The sequence below is a fragment of the Oncorhynchus gorbuscha genome, linkage group LG02, assembly GCF_021184085.1.
Source record: "Oncorhynchus gorbuscha isolate QuinsamMale2020 ecotype Even-year linkage group LG02, OgorEven_v1.0, whole genome shotgun sequence".
In the NCBI taxonomy this organism is placed as follows: domain Eukaryota; kingdom Metazoa; phylum Chordata; class Actinopteri; order Salmoniformes; family Salmonidae; genus Oncorhynchus; species Oncorhynchus gorbuscha.
Genome location: NC_060174.1, coordinates 43,955,613 through 43,969,041, shown reverse-complemented (window position 1 = coordinate 43,969,041; position 13,429 = coordinate 43,955,613). Strand labels below are relative to the sequence as shown.

The following is a 13,429-nucleotide window of genomic DNA, read 5'->3' as shown; positions in this document are numbered from 1 at the left end:
GATTCTTGCTACGTAGCTTAACTTTCTGAACATTCGAGACGTGTAGTCCACTTGTCATTCCAATCTCCTTTGCATTAGCGTAGCCTCTTCTGTAGCCTGTCAACTATGTGTCTGTTTATCCCTGTTCTCTCCTCTGCACAGACCATACAAACGCTCCTCACCGCGTGGCCGCGGCCACCCTACTCTGGTGGTCCCAGCGCGCACGACCCACGTGGAGTTCCAGGTCTCCGGTAGCCTCTGGAACTGCCAATCTGCAGTCAACAAGGCAGAGTTCATCTCAGCCTATGCCTCCCTCCAGTCCTCGACTTCTTGGCACTGACGGAAACATGGATCACCACAGACAACACTGCTACTCCTACTGCTCTCTCTTCGTCCGCCCACGTGTTCTCGCACACCCCGAGAGCGTCTGGTCAGCGGGGTGGTGGCACCGGGATCCTCATCTCTCCCAAGTGGTCATTCTCTCTTTCTCCCCTTACCCATCTGTCTATCGCCTCCTTTGAATTCCATGCTGTCACAGTTACTAGCCCTTTCAAGCTTAACATCCTTATCATTTATCGCCCTCCAGGTTCCTCGGAGAGTTCATCAATGAGCTTGATGCCTTGATAAGCTCCTTTCCTGAGGACGGCTCACCTCTCACAGTTCTGGGCGACTTTAACCTCCCCACGTCTACCTTTGACTCTTTCCTCTCTGCCTCCTTCTTTCCACTCCTCTCCTCTTTTGACCTCACCCTCTCACCTTCCCCCTACTCACAAGGCAGGCAATACGCTCGACCTCATCTTTACTAGATGCTGTTCTTCCACTAACCTCATTGCAACTCCCCTCCAAGTCTCCGACCACTGCCTTGTATCCTTTTCCCGCTCGCTCTCATCCAACACCTCCCACACTGCCCCTACTCGGATGGTATTGCGCCGTCCCAACCTTCGCTCTCTCTCCCCGCTACTCTCTCCTCTTCCATCCTATCATCTCTTCCCTCCGCTCAAACCTTCTCCCACCTATCTCCTGATTCTGCCTCCTCAACCCTCCTCTCCTCCCTCTCTGCATCCCTTGACTCTCTATGTCCCCTATCCTCCAGGCCGGCTCGGTCCTCCCCTCCCGCTCCGTGGCTCGATGACTCATTGCGAGCTCACAGAACAGGGCTCCGGGCAGCCGAGCGGAAATGGAGGAAAACTCGCCTCCCTGCGGACCTGGCATCCTTTCACTCCCTCCTCTCTACATTTTCCTCCTCTGTCTCTGCTGCTAAAGCCACTTTCTACCACGCTAAATTCCAAGCATCTGCCTCTAACCCTAGGAAGCTCTTTGCCACCTTCTCCTCCCTCCTGAATCCTCCGCCCCCCCCCCTCCTCCTCTCTGCAGATGACTTCGTCAACCATTTTGAAAAGAAGGTCGGACATCCGATCCTCGTTTGCTAAGTCAAACGACACCGCTGGTTCTGCTCACACTGCCCTACCCTGTGCTCTGACCTCTTTCTCCCCTCTCTCTCCAGATGAAATCTCGCGTCTTGTGACGGCCGGCCGCCCAACAACCTGCCCGCTTGACCCTATCCCCTCCTCTCTTCTCCAGACCATTTCCGGAGACCTTCTCCCTTACCTCACCTCGCTCATCAACTCATCCCTGACCGCTGGCTACGTCCCTTCCGTCTTCAAGAGAGCGAGAGTTGCACCCCTTCTGAAAAAACCTACACTCGAATGTCAACAATTACAGACCAGTATCCCTTCTTTCTTTTCTCTCCAAAACTCTTGAACGTGCCGTCCTTGGCCAGCTCTGCTATCTCTCTCTGAATGACCTTCTTGATCCAAATCAGTCAGGTTTCAAGACTAGTCATTCAACTGAGACTGCTCTCCTCTGTATCACGGAGGCGCTCCGCACTGCTAAAGCTAACTCTCTCTCCTCTGCTCTCATCCTTCTAGATCTATCGGCTGCCTTCGATACTGTGAACCATCAGATCCTCCTCTCCACCCTCTCCGAGTTGGGCATCTCCGACGCGGCCCACGCTTGGATTGCGTCCTACCTGACAGGTCGCTCCTACCAGGTGGCGTGGCGAGAATCTGTCTCCTCACCATGCGCTCTCACCACTGGTGTCCCCAGGGCTCTGTTCTTGGCCCTCTCCTATTCTCGCTATACACCAAGTCACTTGGCTCTGTGATAACCTCACATGGTCTCTCTTATCATTGCTATGCAGACGACACACAATTAATCTTCTCCTTTCCCCTTCTGATGACCAGGTGCATCTCTGCATGTCTGGCAGACATATCAGTGTGGATGACGGATCACCACCTCAAGCTGAACCTCGGCAAGACGGAGCTGCTCTTCCTCCCGGGAAGGACTGCCCATTCCATGATCACCGCCATCACGGTTGACAACTCCATTGTGTCCTCCTCCCAGAGCGCCAAGAACCTTGGCGTGATCCTGGACAACACCCTGTCGTTCTCAACCAACATCAAGGCGGTGGCCCGTTCCTGTAGGTTCATGCTCTACAACATCCGCAGAGTACGACCCTGCCTCACACAGGAAGCGGCGCAGGTCCTAATCCAGGCACTTGTCATCTCCCGTCTGGATTACTGCAACTCGCTGTTGGCTGGGCTCCCTGCCTGTGCCATTAAACCCCTTCAACTCATCCAGAACGCCGCAGCCCGTCTGGTGTTCAACCTTCCCAAGTTCTCTCAATCACCCCGCTCCTCCGTTCTCTCCACTGGCTTAGGCATCCGCTACAAGACCAACGGAGCTGTGAGGGGAACGGCACCTCAGTACCTCCAGGCTCTGATCAGGCCCTACACCCAAACAAGGGCACTGCGTTCATCCACCTCTGGCCTGCTCGCCTCCCTACCACTGAGGAAGTACAGCTCCCGCTCAGCCCAGTCAAAACTGTTCGCTGCCCTGGCCCCCAATGGTGGAACAAACTCCCTCACGACGCCAGGACAGCGGAGTCAATCACCACCTTCCGGAGACACCTGAAACCCCACCTCTTTAAGGAATACCTAGGATAGGATAAGTAATCCCTCTCACCCCCCTAAGTTTTAGATGCACTATTGTTAATGACTGTCCCACTGGATGTCATAAGGTGAATGCACCAATTTGTAAGTCGCTCTGGATAAGAGCGTCTGCTAAATGACTTAAATGTAATGTAATGTAAATGTTGACTAGGGCCTGAAGCTTTCATTTATCCCGTGACCTGACGGGAGAAACTTTTGGCCCAAACTTTCTCCTGTCAAGTCACGTACTGTAGTCATAAAAAAACAAGGCTCTGTCTGAAAACCTCACTAGCTGCCAAATTATTACTTCTTCTGTTCTTGTTTCCTGGATTCCTCTCCAGGCTCATTGGATGAGGAGGTCCAGAGAGAGACCTTGAGTCCTATCCTCCAATGCGCTTTGAGAGGAATTGAGGAAACAATAAGGATAGAGGAAACAAGGATTTGACAGCTAGTATTCTTTTCAGACACAGCCTTTATCATGAGGGCCCTGTGTTTTTGCTAATCAAGTCACATGACCTGGATTTGAATCATTATTTTAAGCCTTTTCCCAGAAATTAGAATTAGACCAAAAATGAATGCAATTGTCTGAGGATGGTGCTATGACGCAAATGAAAAGGGGACAGTTTGATGAAAAATCTTTAAATAAAGGTTAAACCAAAACACAAGGCCCTATCATAGACTGTAGATTAGATTAGAACGACACTGTCACACTGCTGTAGTGTCATGTTTGTCATTTATTATCATGTCTTGTCCCTGTGCTCCCCATTCTATTCGTTTCCCTCTGCTGGTCTTATTTGGTTCTTTCCCTCCTTCTATCCCTCTCTCTCCCCCTCCCTCTCTCACTCTCTCGCTCTCTCTTCTCTCTATCGTTCCGTTCCTGCTCCCAGCTGTTCCTATTCCCCTAATCATCATTTAGTCTTCCCACACCTGTTCCCGATCCTTTCCCCTGATTAGAGTCCCTATTTATTCCTTTGTGTTCCGTTCCTGTCCCGTCGGTTCCTTGTTTAGTATTCACCATGCTGTGATTGCGTTTCGCCCTGTCCTGTCGTGTTTTTGCTGTGATTGTGTATCGCCCTGTCCTGTCGTGTTTTTTGCCTTCATCAGATGCTGCGTGTGAGCAGGTGTCTCTGTCAACTACGGCCTGCGCCTACCCGAAGCGACCTGCAGTCTGTGGCCGCTTCTCCAGTTATTCCCCTCTACAGACTAGAGGATTTCTGTTATTCCCTGTTTGGACTTAAATAAACTCTGTTTCTGTTAAGTCGCTTTTGGGTCCTCTTTCACCTGCATGACATGTAGCCTACCTGTGAGACGCAGGGAGGCTGACAAATGGATTGCCTGGTCCTCCAGCTCCCGCACGTGAACTGTGACCCCCCGAGACCACGTCCGGCCACACCCCATCCGACACGACCACTCTGAGATAGTAGCTGCCCGCTAGGGTATTCGGTCTGATGGCCAGGTGACCTGTACTCTTGTCTAAGGTGAAATACCTGTTGGTAGGGCAGGAACGTTGTGGAAAACTTGAATGACCGGGTAGTATTCATTATGGCATGCAATGGAAAATATTTAAAAAATATATATAAATAAGGAAATAAGTGTCTATTATTGGACAAGGCCAAGTAGTTCCTCCTTGTTCAAGTCCATATGAATGAAACAGGAATGTGTAAAATATGCAATTGGGATTTTTCTTTTACTCCCTGACTGTGGTGGATGCTAAATTGTAAACAATCACGGAGAAAACATTCTTGATCTTTTTCCCCCCACAATTCCACCAGTTGACAGGATACAAATGCATCCTCCGATTGCTCAGAATATGATTGCCATGTTCAGCAAGGTAGCAATCACTGTTGATTATATTTCTTCATCATTTCAACACATAGGGAACGTTCTTTAGGGGTTGAGGCCATCGGATCAGATGTTCATGTTGAATAAGCACTCGCTGACCAAGTATGAAATGGTGTTGCTTTTATATGATATCCTCCAATCCCTTCCATCTCTATTTGTATATATTATAACTGTTTAACTGATTAACTGTCCCGTACATAGAGATCTCTTGCAACATGTTGTCAACGGTGTCTTCTTACTTATAGACAAACATAACACCTACTTCATTCCTCTTGCATCTAAGGTGTAGGTCTTGTTGTCCCAATCATCGGGATCAGGGGCATAGACCTTGCCCAGTGAAGTAGTCTGCATCTTTCCTGTACAACGCACACAAAGACATTGATTTTTGTCTGAAAACAAACCCAATGTAATAGAGGCCCCAGGTTGCTTATCTTTAGCCCTTTTCTTATTTGCTGTTCTGTGATTCTGCTGTTTCTGTTCTTCGTATTCTGTTCATGAGTGTGAAGTCCCACTGTCTGGGTTGAATAGACTCCCAGTACTTGAGCTGCGAGGAGCACTGAGGGCTTAAGGAAGTCAGGGCTATCTCAGTATGGATTATGTTATTATCGAGTCCCAGCGCCAGGGTACTTCAGCTGGGTAAACAATGGGAGCCTGTATGAATGTATGTGTCATGTTGCTGCAGTGTTTCATACAATTACTGAAAACTAAACTGAAACAGCCAGGTCCATGATCAGAATGTTAATTGGCCTAACAATCCCCCCTGAGGAACACCACAGATCGTAATGTTCAGGTCAACATTAGGGCCAGATACAATTAGTAGAGTGGAGAGCGTGTGGGGGGTAGAATGTTGTTAAACCAGAAAGAAGGATTTGCAATCAAGAATCATGAAATGCTGAAAAGAAATTGTAATATTAGCCGCAGGTGTTTCAATTACGCATTCAGACAACAGAATAGATACGCAGAAAGAACCTTTCCTACCTTACTCAACTCTTAGTCCGCATCCTTCCTGCTGTGCTAACTTGGGTAAAATCCTGGACCCATATTCACAAAGCATCTCTAAATTGGAGTGCGTACATATGATAGATTTGACCCTAAATAAGCACTCCTTCTCTCATAATCCTTCTCTCAGACACTCCTTCTCTCAGACTCCTTCTGTCAGACACTCCTTCTCTTAGACTCCTTCTCTCAGACACTCCTTCTCTCAGACTCCTACTCCCAGACACTCCTTCTCTCAGACAATCCTTCTCTCAGACTCCTACTCTCAGACACTCTTTCTCTCAGACTCCTACTCTCAGACACTCCTACTCTCAGACTCCTCTCAGACACTCCTTCTCTCAGACACTCCTTCTCTCAGACTCCTACTCCCAGACACTCCTTCTCTCAGACACTCCTTCTCTCAGACACTCCTTCTCTCAGACTCCTACTCCCAGACACTCCTTCTCTCAGACACTCATTCTCTCAGACTCCTACTCTCAGACACTCTTTCTCTCAGACTCCTACTCTCAGACACTCCTACTCTCAGACTCCTCTCAGACACTCCTTCTCTCAGACACTCCTTCTCTCAGACTCCTACTCCCAGACACTCCTTCTCTCAGACACTCCTTCTCTCAGACACTCCTTCTCTCAGACACTCCTTCTCTCAGAAACTCCTTCTCTCAGACACTCCTTCTCTCAGACTCCTACTCTCAGACACTCATTCTCTCAGACTCCTACTCTCAGACACTCCTTCTCTCAGACTCCTTCTGTCAGACACTCCTTCTCTCAGACATTCCTTCTCTCAGACACTCCTTCTCTCAGACACTCCTTCTCTCAGACACTCCTTCTCTCAGACTCCTACTCTCAGACACTCCTTCTCTCAGACCCTCCTTCTCTCAGACACTCCTTCTCTCAGACTCCTTCTCTCAGACACTCCTTCTCTCAGACACTCCTTCTCTCCTTCTTCAGACTCTACTCCCAGACACTCCTCAGACACTCCTTCTCTCAGACTCCTACTCTCAGACACTCCTTCTCTCAGACTCCTACTCTCAGACATTCCTTCTCTCAGACTCCTACTCTCAGACACTCCTTCTCTCAGACTTCTACTCTCAGACACTCCTAATCTCAGACTCCTACTCTCAGACACTCCTTCTCTCACACTTCTACTCTTAGACACTCCTTCTCTCAGACTCCTCTCAGACACTCCTTCTCTCAGACACTCCTTCTCTCAGACACTCCTTCTCTCAGACTCCTACTCCCAGACACTCCTCTCAGACACTCCTTCTCTCGGACACTCCTTCTCTCAGACTCCTACTCCCAGACACTCCTACTCTCAGACACTCCTACTCCCAGACACTCCTTCTCTCAGACACTCCTACTCTCAGACACTCCTTCTCTCAGACACTCCTTCTCTCAGACACTCCTTCTCTCAGACTCCTACTCTCAGACATTCCTTCTCTCAGACTCCTACTCTCAGACACTCCTAATCTCAGACTCCTACTCTCAGACACTCCTTCTCTCAGACTCCTACTCTCAGACACTCCTTCTCTCAGACTCCTACTCTCAGACACCCCTACTCTCAGACACTCCTTCTCTCAGACACTCCTTCTCTCAGACTCCTACTCCCAGACACTCCTTCTCTCAGATACTCCTTCTCTCAGACACTCCTTCTCTTAGACTCCTACTCCCAGACACTCCTAATCTCAGACACTCCTACTCGCAGACACTACTTCTCGCAGACACTCCTACTCTCAGACTCCTACTCCCAGACACTCCTTCTCTCAGACACTCCTTCTCTCAGACTCCTACTCCCAGACACTCCTACTCTCAGACACTCCTTCTCTCAAACACTCCTACTCTCAGACACTCCTTCTCTCAGACACTCCTTCTCTCAGACACTCCTACTCTCAGACACTCCTACTCCCAGACACTCCTTCTCTCAGACACTCCTTCTCAGACACTCCTTCTCTCACTCCTACTCTCAGACACTCATTCTCTCAGACTCCTACTCTCAGACACTCCTACTCTCAGACTCCTCTCAGGCACTCCTTCTCTCAGACACTCCTTCTCTCAGACTCCTACTACCAGACACTCCTTCTCTCAGAAACTCCTTCTCTCAGACTCCTACTCTCAGACACTCTTTCTCTCAGACTCCTACTCTCAGACACTCCTACTCTCAGACTCCTCTCAGACACTCCTTCTCTCAGACACTCCTTCTCTCAGACTCCTCTCTCAGACACTCCTACTCTCAGACTCCTCTCAGACACTCCTTCTCTCAGACACTCTTTCTCTCAGACTCCTACTCCCAGACACTCCTTCTCTCAGACACTCCTTCTCTCAGACACTCCTTCTCTCAGACTCCTACTCCCAGACACTCCTACTCTCATACACTCCTACTCTCAGACACTCCTACTCTCAGACATTCCTTCTCTCAGACTCCTACTCTCAGACTCCTACTCTCAGACACTCCTTCTCTCAGACTCCTACTCCCAGACACTCCTTCTCTCAGACACTCCTACTCCCAGATACTCCTACTCTCAGACACTCCTACTCCCAGACACTCCTACTCTCAGACACTCCTACTCTCAGACACTCCTACTCTTAGACACTCCTACTCCCAAACACTCCTTCTCTCATACACTCCTACTCTTAGACACTCCTACACACAGACACTCTTACTCTCAGACAATCCTACTCCCAGACACTCCTACTCCCAGACACTCCTACTCTCAGACACTCCTACTCTCAGACACTCCTTCTCTCAGACACTCCTCTCAGACTCCTACTCTCAGACACTCCTTCTCTCAGACTCCTACTCTTAGACATTCCTTCTCTCAGACACTCCAACTCTCAGACACTCCTTCTCTTAGACTCCTTCTCTCAGACACTCCTACTCTCAGACACTCTTACTCTCAGACACTCCTAGACACTCCTACTCTCAGACACTCCTAGACACTCCTACTCCTAGACACTTCTACTCTCAGACACTCCTTCTCTCAGACACTCCTAGACACTTCTCTCAGACACCCATACTCTCAGACACTCATAGACACTCCTACTCTCAGACACTCCTGGACACTCCTACTCCTAGACACTCCTACTCTCAGACACTCCTTCTCTCAGACACCTTCTCTCAGACACTCCTAGACACTCCTACTCTCAGACACTCCTTCTCTTAGACACTCCTACTCCCAGACACTCCTCTCAATCATTCTTACTCTCAGACTCTCCTACTCTTAGGCACTTCATGAATACCAAAAGTTGACTGAAAGTTGTCTGACACTTGTCTTAAAGTGAGGAACTCACCCCTCCTGCTGTGGACGTAAATCTCCTTCTCTCCCTCCTGGTGGGCATTGTCGTTTTGGTCGCCCACAGTGACGGTGAGTGTGTTGGTGACCGTCATTGGTGGACGACCACTGTCCGTCATGACCACGGGCAGGAAGAACTCCCTCTGCCGCTCGCGGTCGAAGCGGTGCAGTGCCGTGAGCGTTGCCGTGCCATCGCCATGGTCTTGCAGGTGGAAGTCAGGGGCGTAGATGCGAGGGAGAGAGAGGGAGAAGGGAGGCCCGTTCTCAAGGGAGTCCCTGTCGATAACGTGGAGCAGGGTGGAGGTCTGGTTGAGCCACACCACCTGTGGAGCAGGGCTATTCTCCCAGAGGACAGGGTTGTAGGTCACCTCCAGCTCTGGCCCATTGTCATTTACATCCAGCAAGCTCAGCTGGACCGTGGTGCTACCCGTCAAGGCTGGACTACCCTGGTCTGTCGCTAGGACAACCAGCTGGTACTCTGCCACAATTTCTCTGTCCAGCGGGCAGGTCACGGTCATGATGCCATTTCCGTCCACAGTGAAATGGCCGTACAGGTCTGACTCTGGGGAGATGCTATAGATTATTTCCCCATTCAGGTCAGAGTCTAAGTCGCTGGCCGTCACCTGGGTGATACTGGTTCCCACTGCAACATCTTCTGGCAGAGGGGCGAGGGTGTAGGAGGTGGGGGCGAACACTGGGACATGGTCATTCTCGTCCACCACCTGGATGATGCAGTGGATGAGGCTGGAGAAGTCGGAGTCCTCCACACGAATGGTGAGGTTGAATTGTTGCTCGCCGGGCCTCTCGTAATCCAGCCTCTTTCTCAGCCTCAGAGTTCCAGACTGCTCTGCTTTGTGGCTCACCATGTAGAACCTCTCCCCCTGGTCCCCTGCCACCACACTGAAGCCCAGCAGGCCGTGAGGCCCCGAGTCTGGGTCCACAGCATCCAGCTTCAGCACGGTTGAGTCTGGAGGGCTGCTCTCAGACACACGAGCCCCGCACCACTTGTCTTTGAACCGGGGGGTATGGTCATTCAGGTCTGTGATAATGATAGTGGCGGTAGCCGTGCCCATCATACCCTCTCCATCCTTGGCTTCAACCACCAGCTGGTGCCGCTCTGCCACCTCCCTGTCCAACCCACCGGTTGCAACTGAGATGGTGCCTGTACTGGCGTCAACGGTGAAGAAGTTGGCGGCTCCTGCGTCATACACGTTCTCGATGATACGGTAGGAGAGGATGGCGTTCTGACCCACCGCCGTGTCATCAAGGTCCGTCGCCGTCATCTCCATGACGAAGGTACCTGGGGGTGAGTTCTCGGCCACGTTGCCGTGACAGCCGTCGGGCACGCAGACGAAGGAAGGCGCATTGTCATTGATGTCCCACACGTTGATGATGACATCAGTGAAGCCGGTGAGCCCCTCCCCTTCCTCGTCTGTGGCCAGGACCACAAAGCGCCACACTGCCCGCTCCTCGCGGTCCAGTGTCTTCTGGGCGTACATTTTCCCTGTGATCTCGTCGATCACAAACTTAGACTCCGATCCCTGACCATGAAGAGAGTAGCGCACGGCGACTTGGTCTGCATCCTTGTCTGGGTCTATGGCTGTAACCTGGAAAGACACACAAAACTCATCAACATCAGTGTGTGTGTGTGCCTCTCTTTATAAGCATAAAGCCCATCAATCTATCTTCTCAGCCATTAGTTATGAAGTAGAAAGTAGACTAGTTATGTACATGCATGACATACAGAAGCATGGATTTGATGTTTATGCTTGATAAAGATTATTCTGGGTACCTGACTGTTTGTGCATTCAAAATGAACCCCTGGCTTGTCAAACAACAAAACTATGTCTTGACTCAAGCAGATACAGACAGGCACTCAGGCTAGAGACAGAAATATCTTGTAGAGTGATATCCATTGTAGTCACCAGCTACGTCTAGCACATGTACAGTATGACATTCAGAAGCATACATTTTACATGATTGTGTGAGCCTCGGTACCTGACTTCACAAGCTGAACCAGACTGGCACCCAGGTTAGAGAAAGAACTCTGAGACACACACCTGAAGCACAAAGACCGGCGAGCCATCCAGCTCCTCGGTCACTGAGCCGTAGTACTCATTCATAGAGAAGACTGGAGCCTCGTCGTTCTTGTTGACCACATTGACCACCACAGCGGCGTAGTCCTCCCACTTCCCATCCGATGCCAGCACCAGCAGCTTGTACCTCTTCTGCAGCTCGTAGTCCAGAGGCTGGGCGATGAAGATGGTTCCCACTTCAGGCTCCATGTCAAACACCCCTCCGGTGTTGCCCGATGTGATCTGGTAACGTAGCTTGGCGTTGGCACCTGTGGTGAGACCAGGGAGTGAAGAAATTGACATTCTGGAAGGTGGAGTTCTGGATGCTGTTCTTAGAGTTAGGGCAAGTCTGAAATTGCACCCTATTCCCTGCATAGTGCTCTAAAGTGTACTATATACATACATTTTGGACAAAAGTACGTAAGTAGCTTTGGCAAGAGCCTCTCCTGTTTCTGTAGCGTGGGGCAGCTTGACGTACTGTACACCCCCTGGACAGGATGCTGGTCTAATGCAGGTCCTTTTTGGACATACCTAATTGTTAGATAGCATTATGTGCCAGACTGTTCCTGCATTCAACAAGTTGATGTTATTGTTACCTTGTTAACAAGACAATGACATGTTGGGTAGAGCAGAAACAGACTCTGCTGTATGTAAACAGGTGGTAGGACTCCATTCCTGTGTAAGGTACACCTGCCAAATTGAACTCCTGCCTATGTCATCTTGAGGGTTTGAGAAATGGACCAATGAGGAAGTAGATATCTGAACTTCTCTGCTGTGTCTCCATGGACACCATCCAGTGGGTTTACGTTACCCAGATAAATTAATCCCCTGTATGTTTCATGGCTCCCCTTTCAATCAGTCTGTTGTGTTAAAGCCCAATGTAAATGCTAGTCTAATCTCTGCTATTAACACAAATCAGTAGACAAAGCGCTCCCTCTGGGCTCTCCAATAAGCTTATACTGCAGTCGAGCCCATGTGTGGATTTTTTAAACAAGACAGATTGGGCTTAGGCTCCTGGGCAGAACAGCTAACTTTCAATGTTGGGGGCTGGTGCTTTCTGGTCATTCATCATGGCTTGGTTGAGGCTAGTGCTACATATACTACAAGCTAAGCCGCACCGACCCCGCTTGCGATAAATGCTTGATTAACAAGCCAAAACATGGCCGATAAAGGGATATTACGCCGAGTGTTGCTGCTGAATCAGGGATGAGCTGGTTTATCACACCAAATCCCACCCTCCTACTGTGTAGGAGTGTGTCTGTCTTTTTAGAACATGTGGTGTGGCATTACTTGACGATTAAATGGCTGAGTCCTGATGTAGCACAGGGTGGCTCAGCTCGTCTCAGCATGATTTAATCAGAACTGAATCCAGATTTTTGAACATTTGTAACCCTTCACTGCCCTCACTGTCTTACTGAGTCCGGCGTTTGGGAAAATGTCATTATTTCATTGACAGTCAGTCACCACTGACTAAAGTGTAGTGTCACACCAAGGACAGTTTTGGCCAGGCACAAAATGTGAAAAACAGACTTTCCCCCTCAGGTTTCAAAAGTCCCCATGAAATGTTAAACCTGTGCCAGGTTACCTTCCTCACTGCCCCAGTGCCATAACCTGCACTCCCTAGAAAATAGAAATGTTATCAATGTGTAACACTGCCATGACTGCCAATGTGTCATCCCTGGTTTTATCCTCTCTCTTTCTTCCCCTGTCATCTCATCCTTCCTTCCCATACCTTCATCTTCGTCATTAGCTCCGACGGTGACAACAGCCAGGCCGACATCTGCATCCTCGTCAATGCCGACTTCATAGAGACGCTGAGCAAAGACGGGTTTGTTATCGTTCACGTCGCTGATGAAAACCCGCACATATGCTGTGTCTGCAAGAAGAACGACAAGAGGAAGGAGATTAAACGCCATGGAGCTACAACTCGGTATGTCATCCTCCGCTCTCTCTCTCCTATCATCCAAACACTTCTCTTTCCATCCAATCCCTCTTTACATCAGAGGATGTCGGCAGTCACAGTGTGAGCCAACTACACTTTTGAAGGGGAGAGAAGCACTTAACCCAATGTAATGTGCCTCACTTGACAAGGGAATCAGAAATAGTGTTATTCTCGATTAGGTGTTTGAAATGACAGAAATTATTCAACCATGGTTTTAGCCGGGTTACATTTTGGCAGAAAACAACAGTGATTAGATAGACCTTCTCAGGAACAGACTTTTCTAAAAGAAAACAGATGAAGAACCTATCCATCTCTCCT

At 49.5% G+C, this 13,429-nt stretch overlaps 1 protein-coding gene across 1 annotated transcript in view; it reads right to left on the bottom strand.

Moving 5' to 3' along the window:
- The window catches only part of LOC123990241 (neural-cadherin-like), a 163,424-nt gene that overhangs the window by 41,725 nt on the left and 108,270 nt on the right, over positions 1–13,429 (bottom strand). The window contains 6 exon segments of the mRNA XM_046290823.1: positions 4,271–4,340; positions 4,342–4,456; positions 5,074–5,167; positions 9,093–10,701; positions 11,155–11,438; positions 12,902–13,045. Coding sequence (XP_046146779.1) covers positions 4,271–4,340; positions 4,342–4,456; positions 5,074–5,167; positions 9,093–10,701; positions 11,155–11,438; positions 12,902–13,045 — 2,316 coding nt within the window.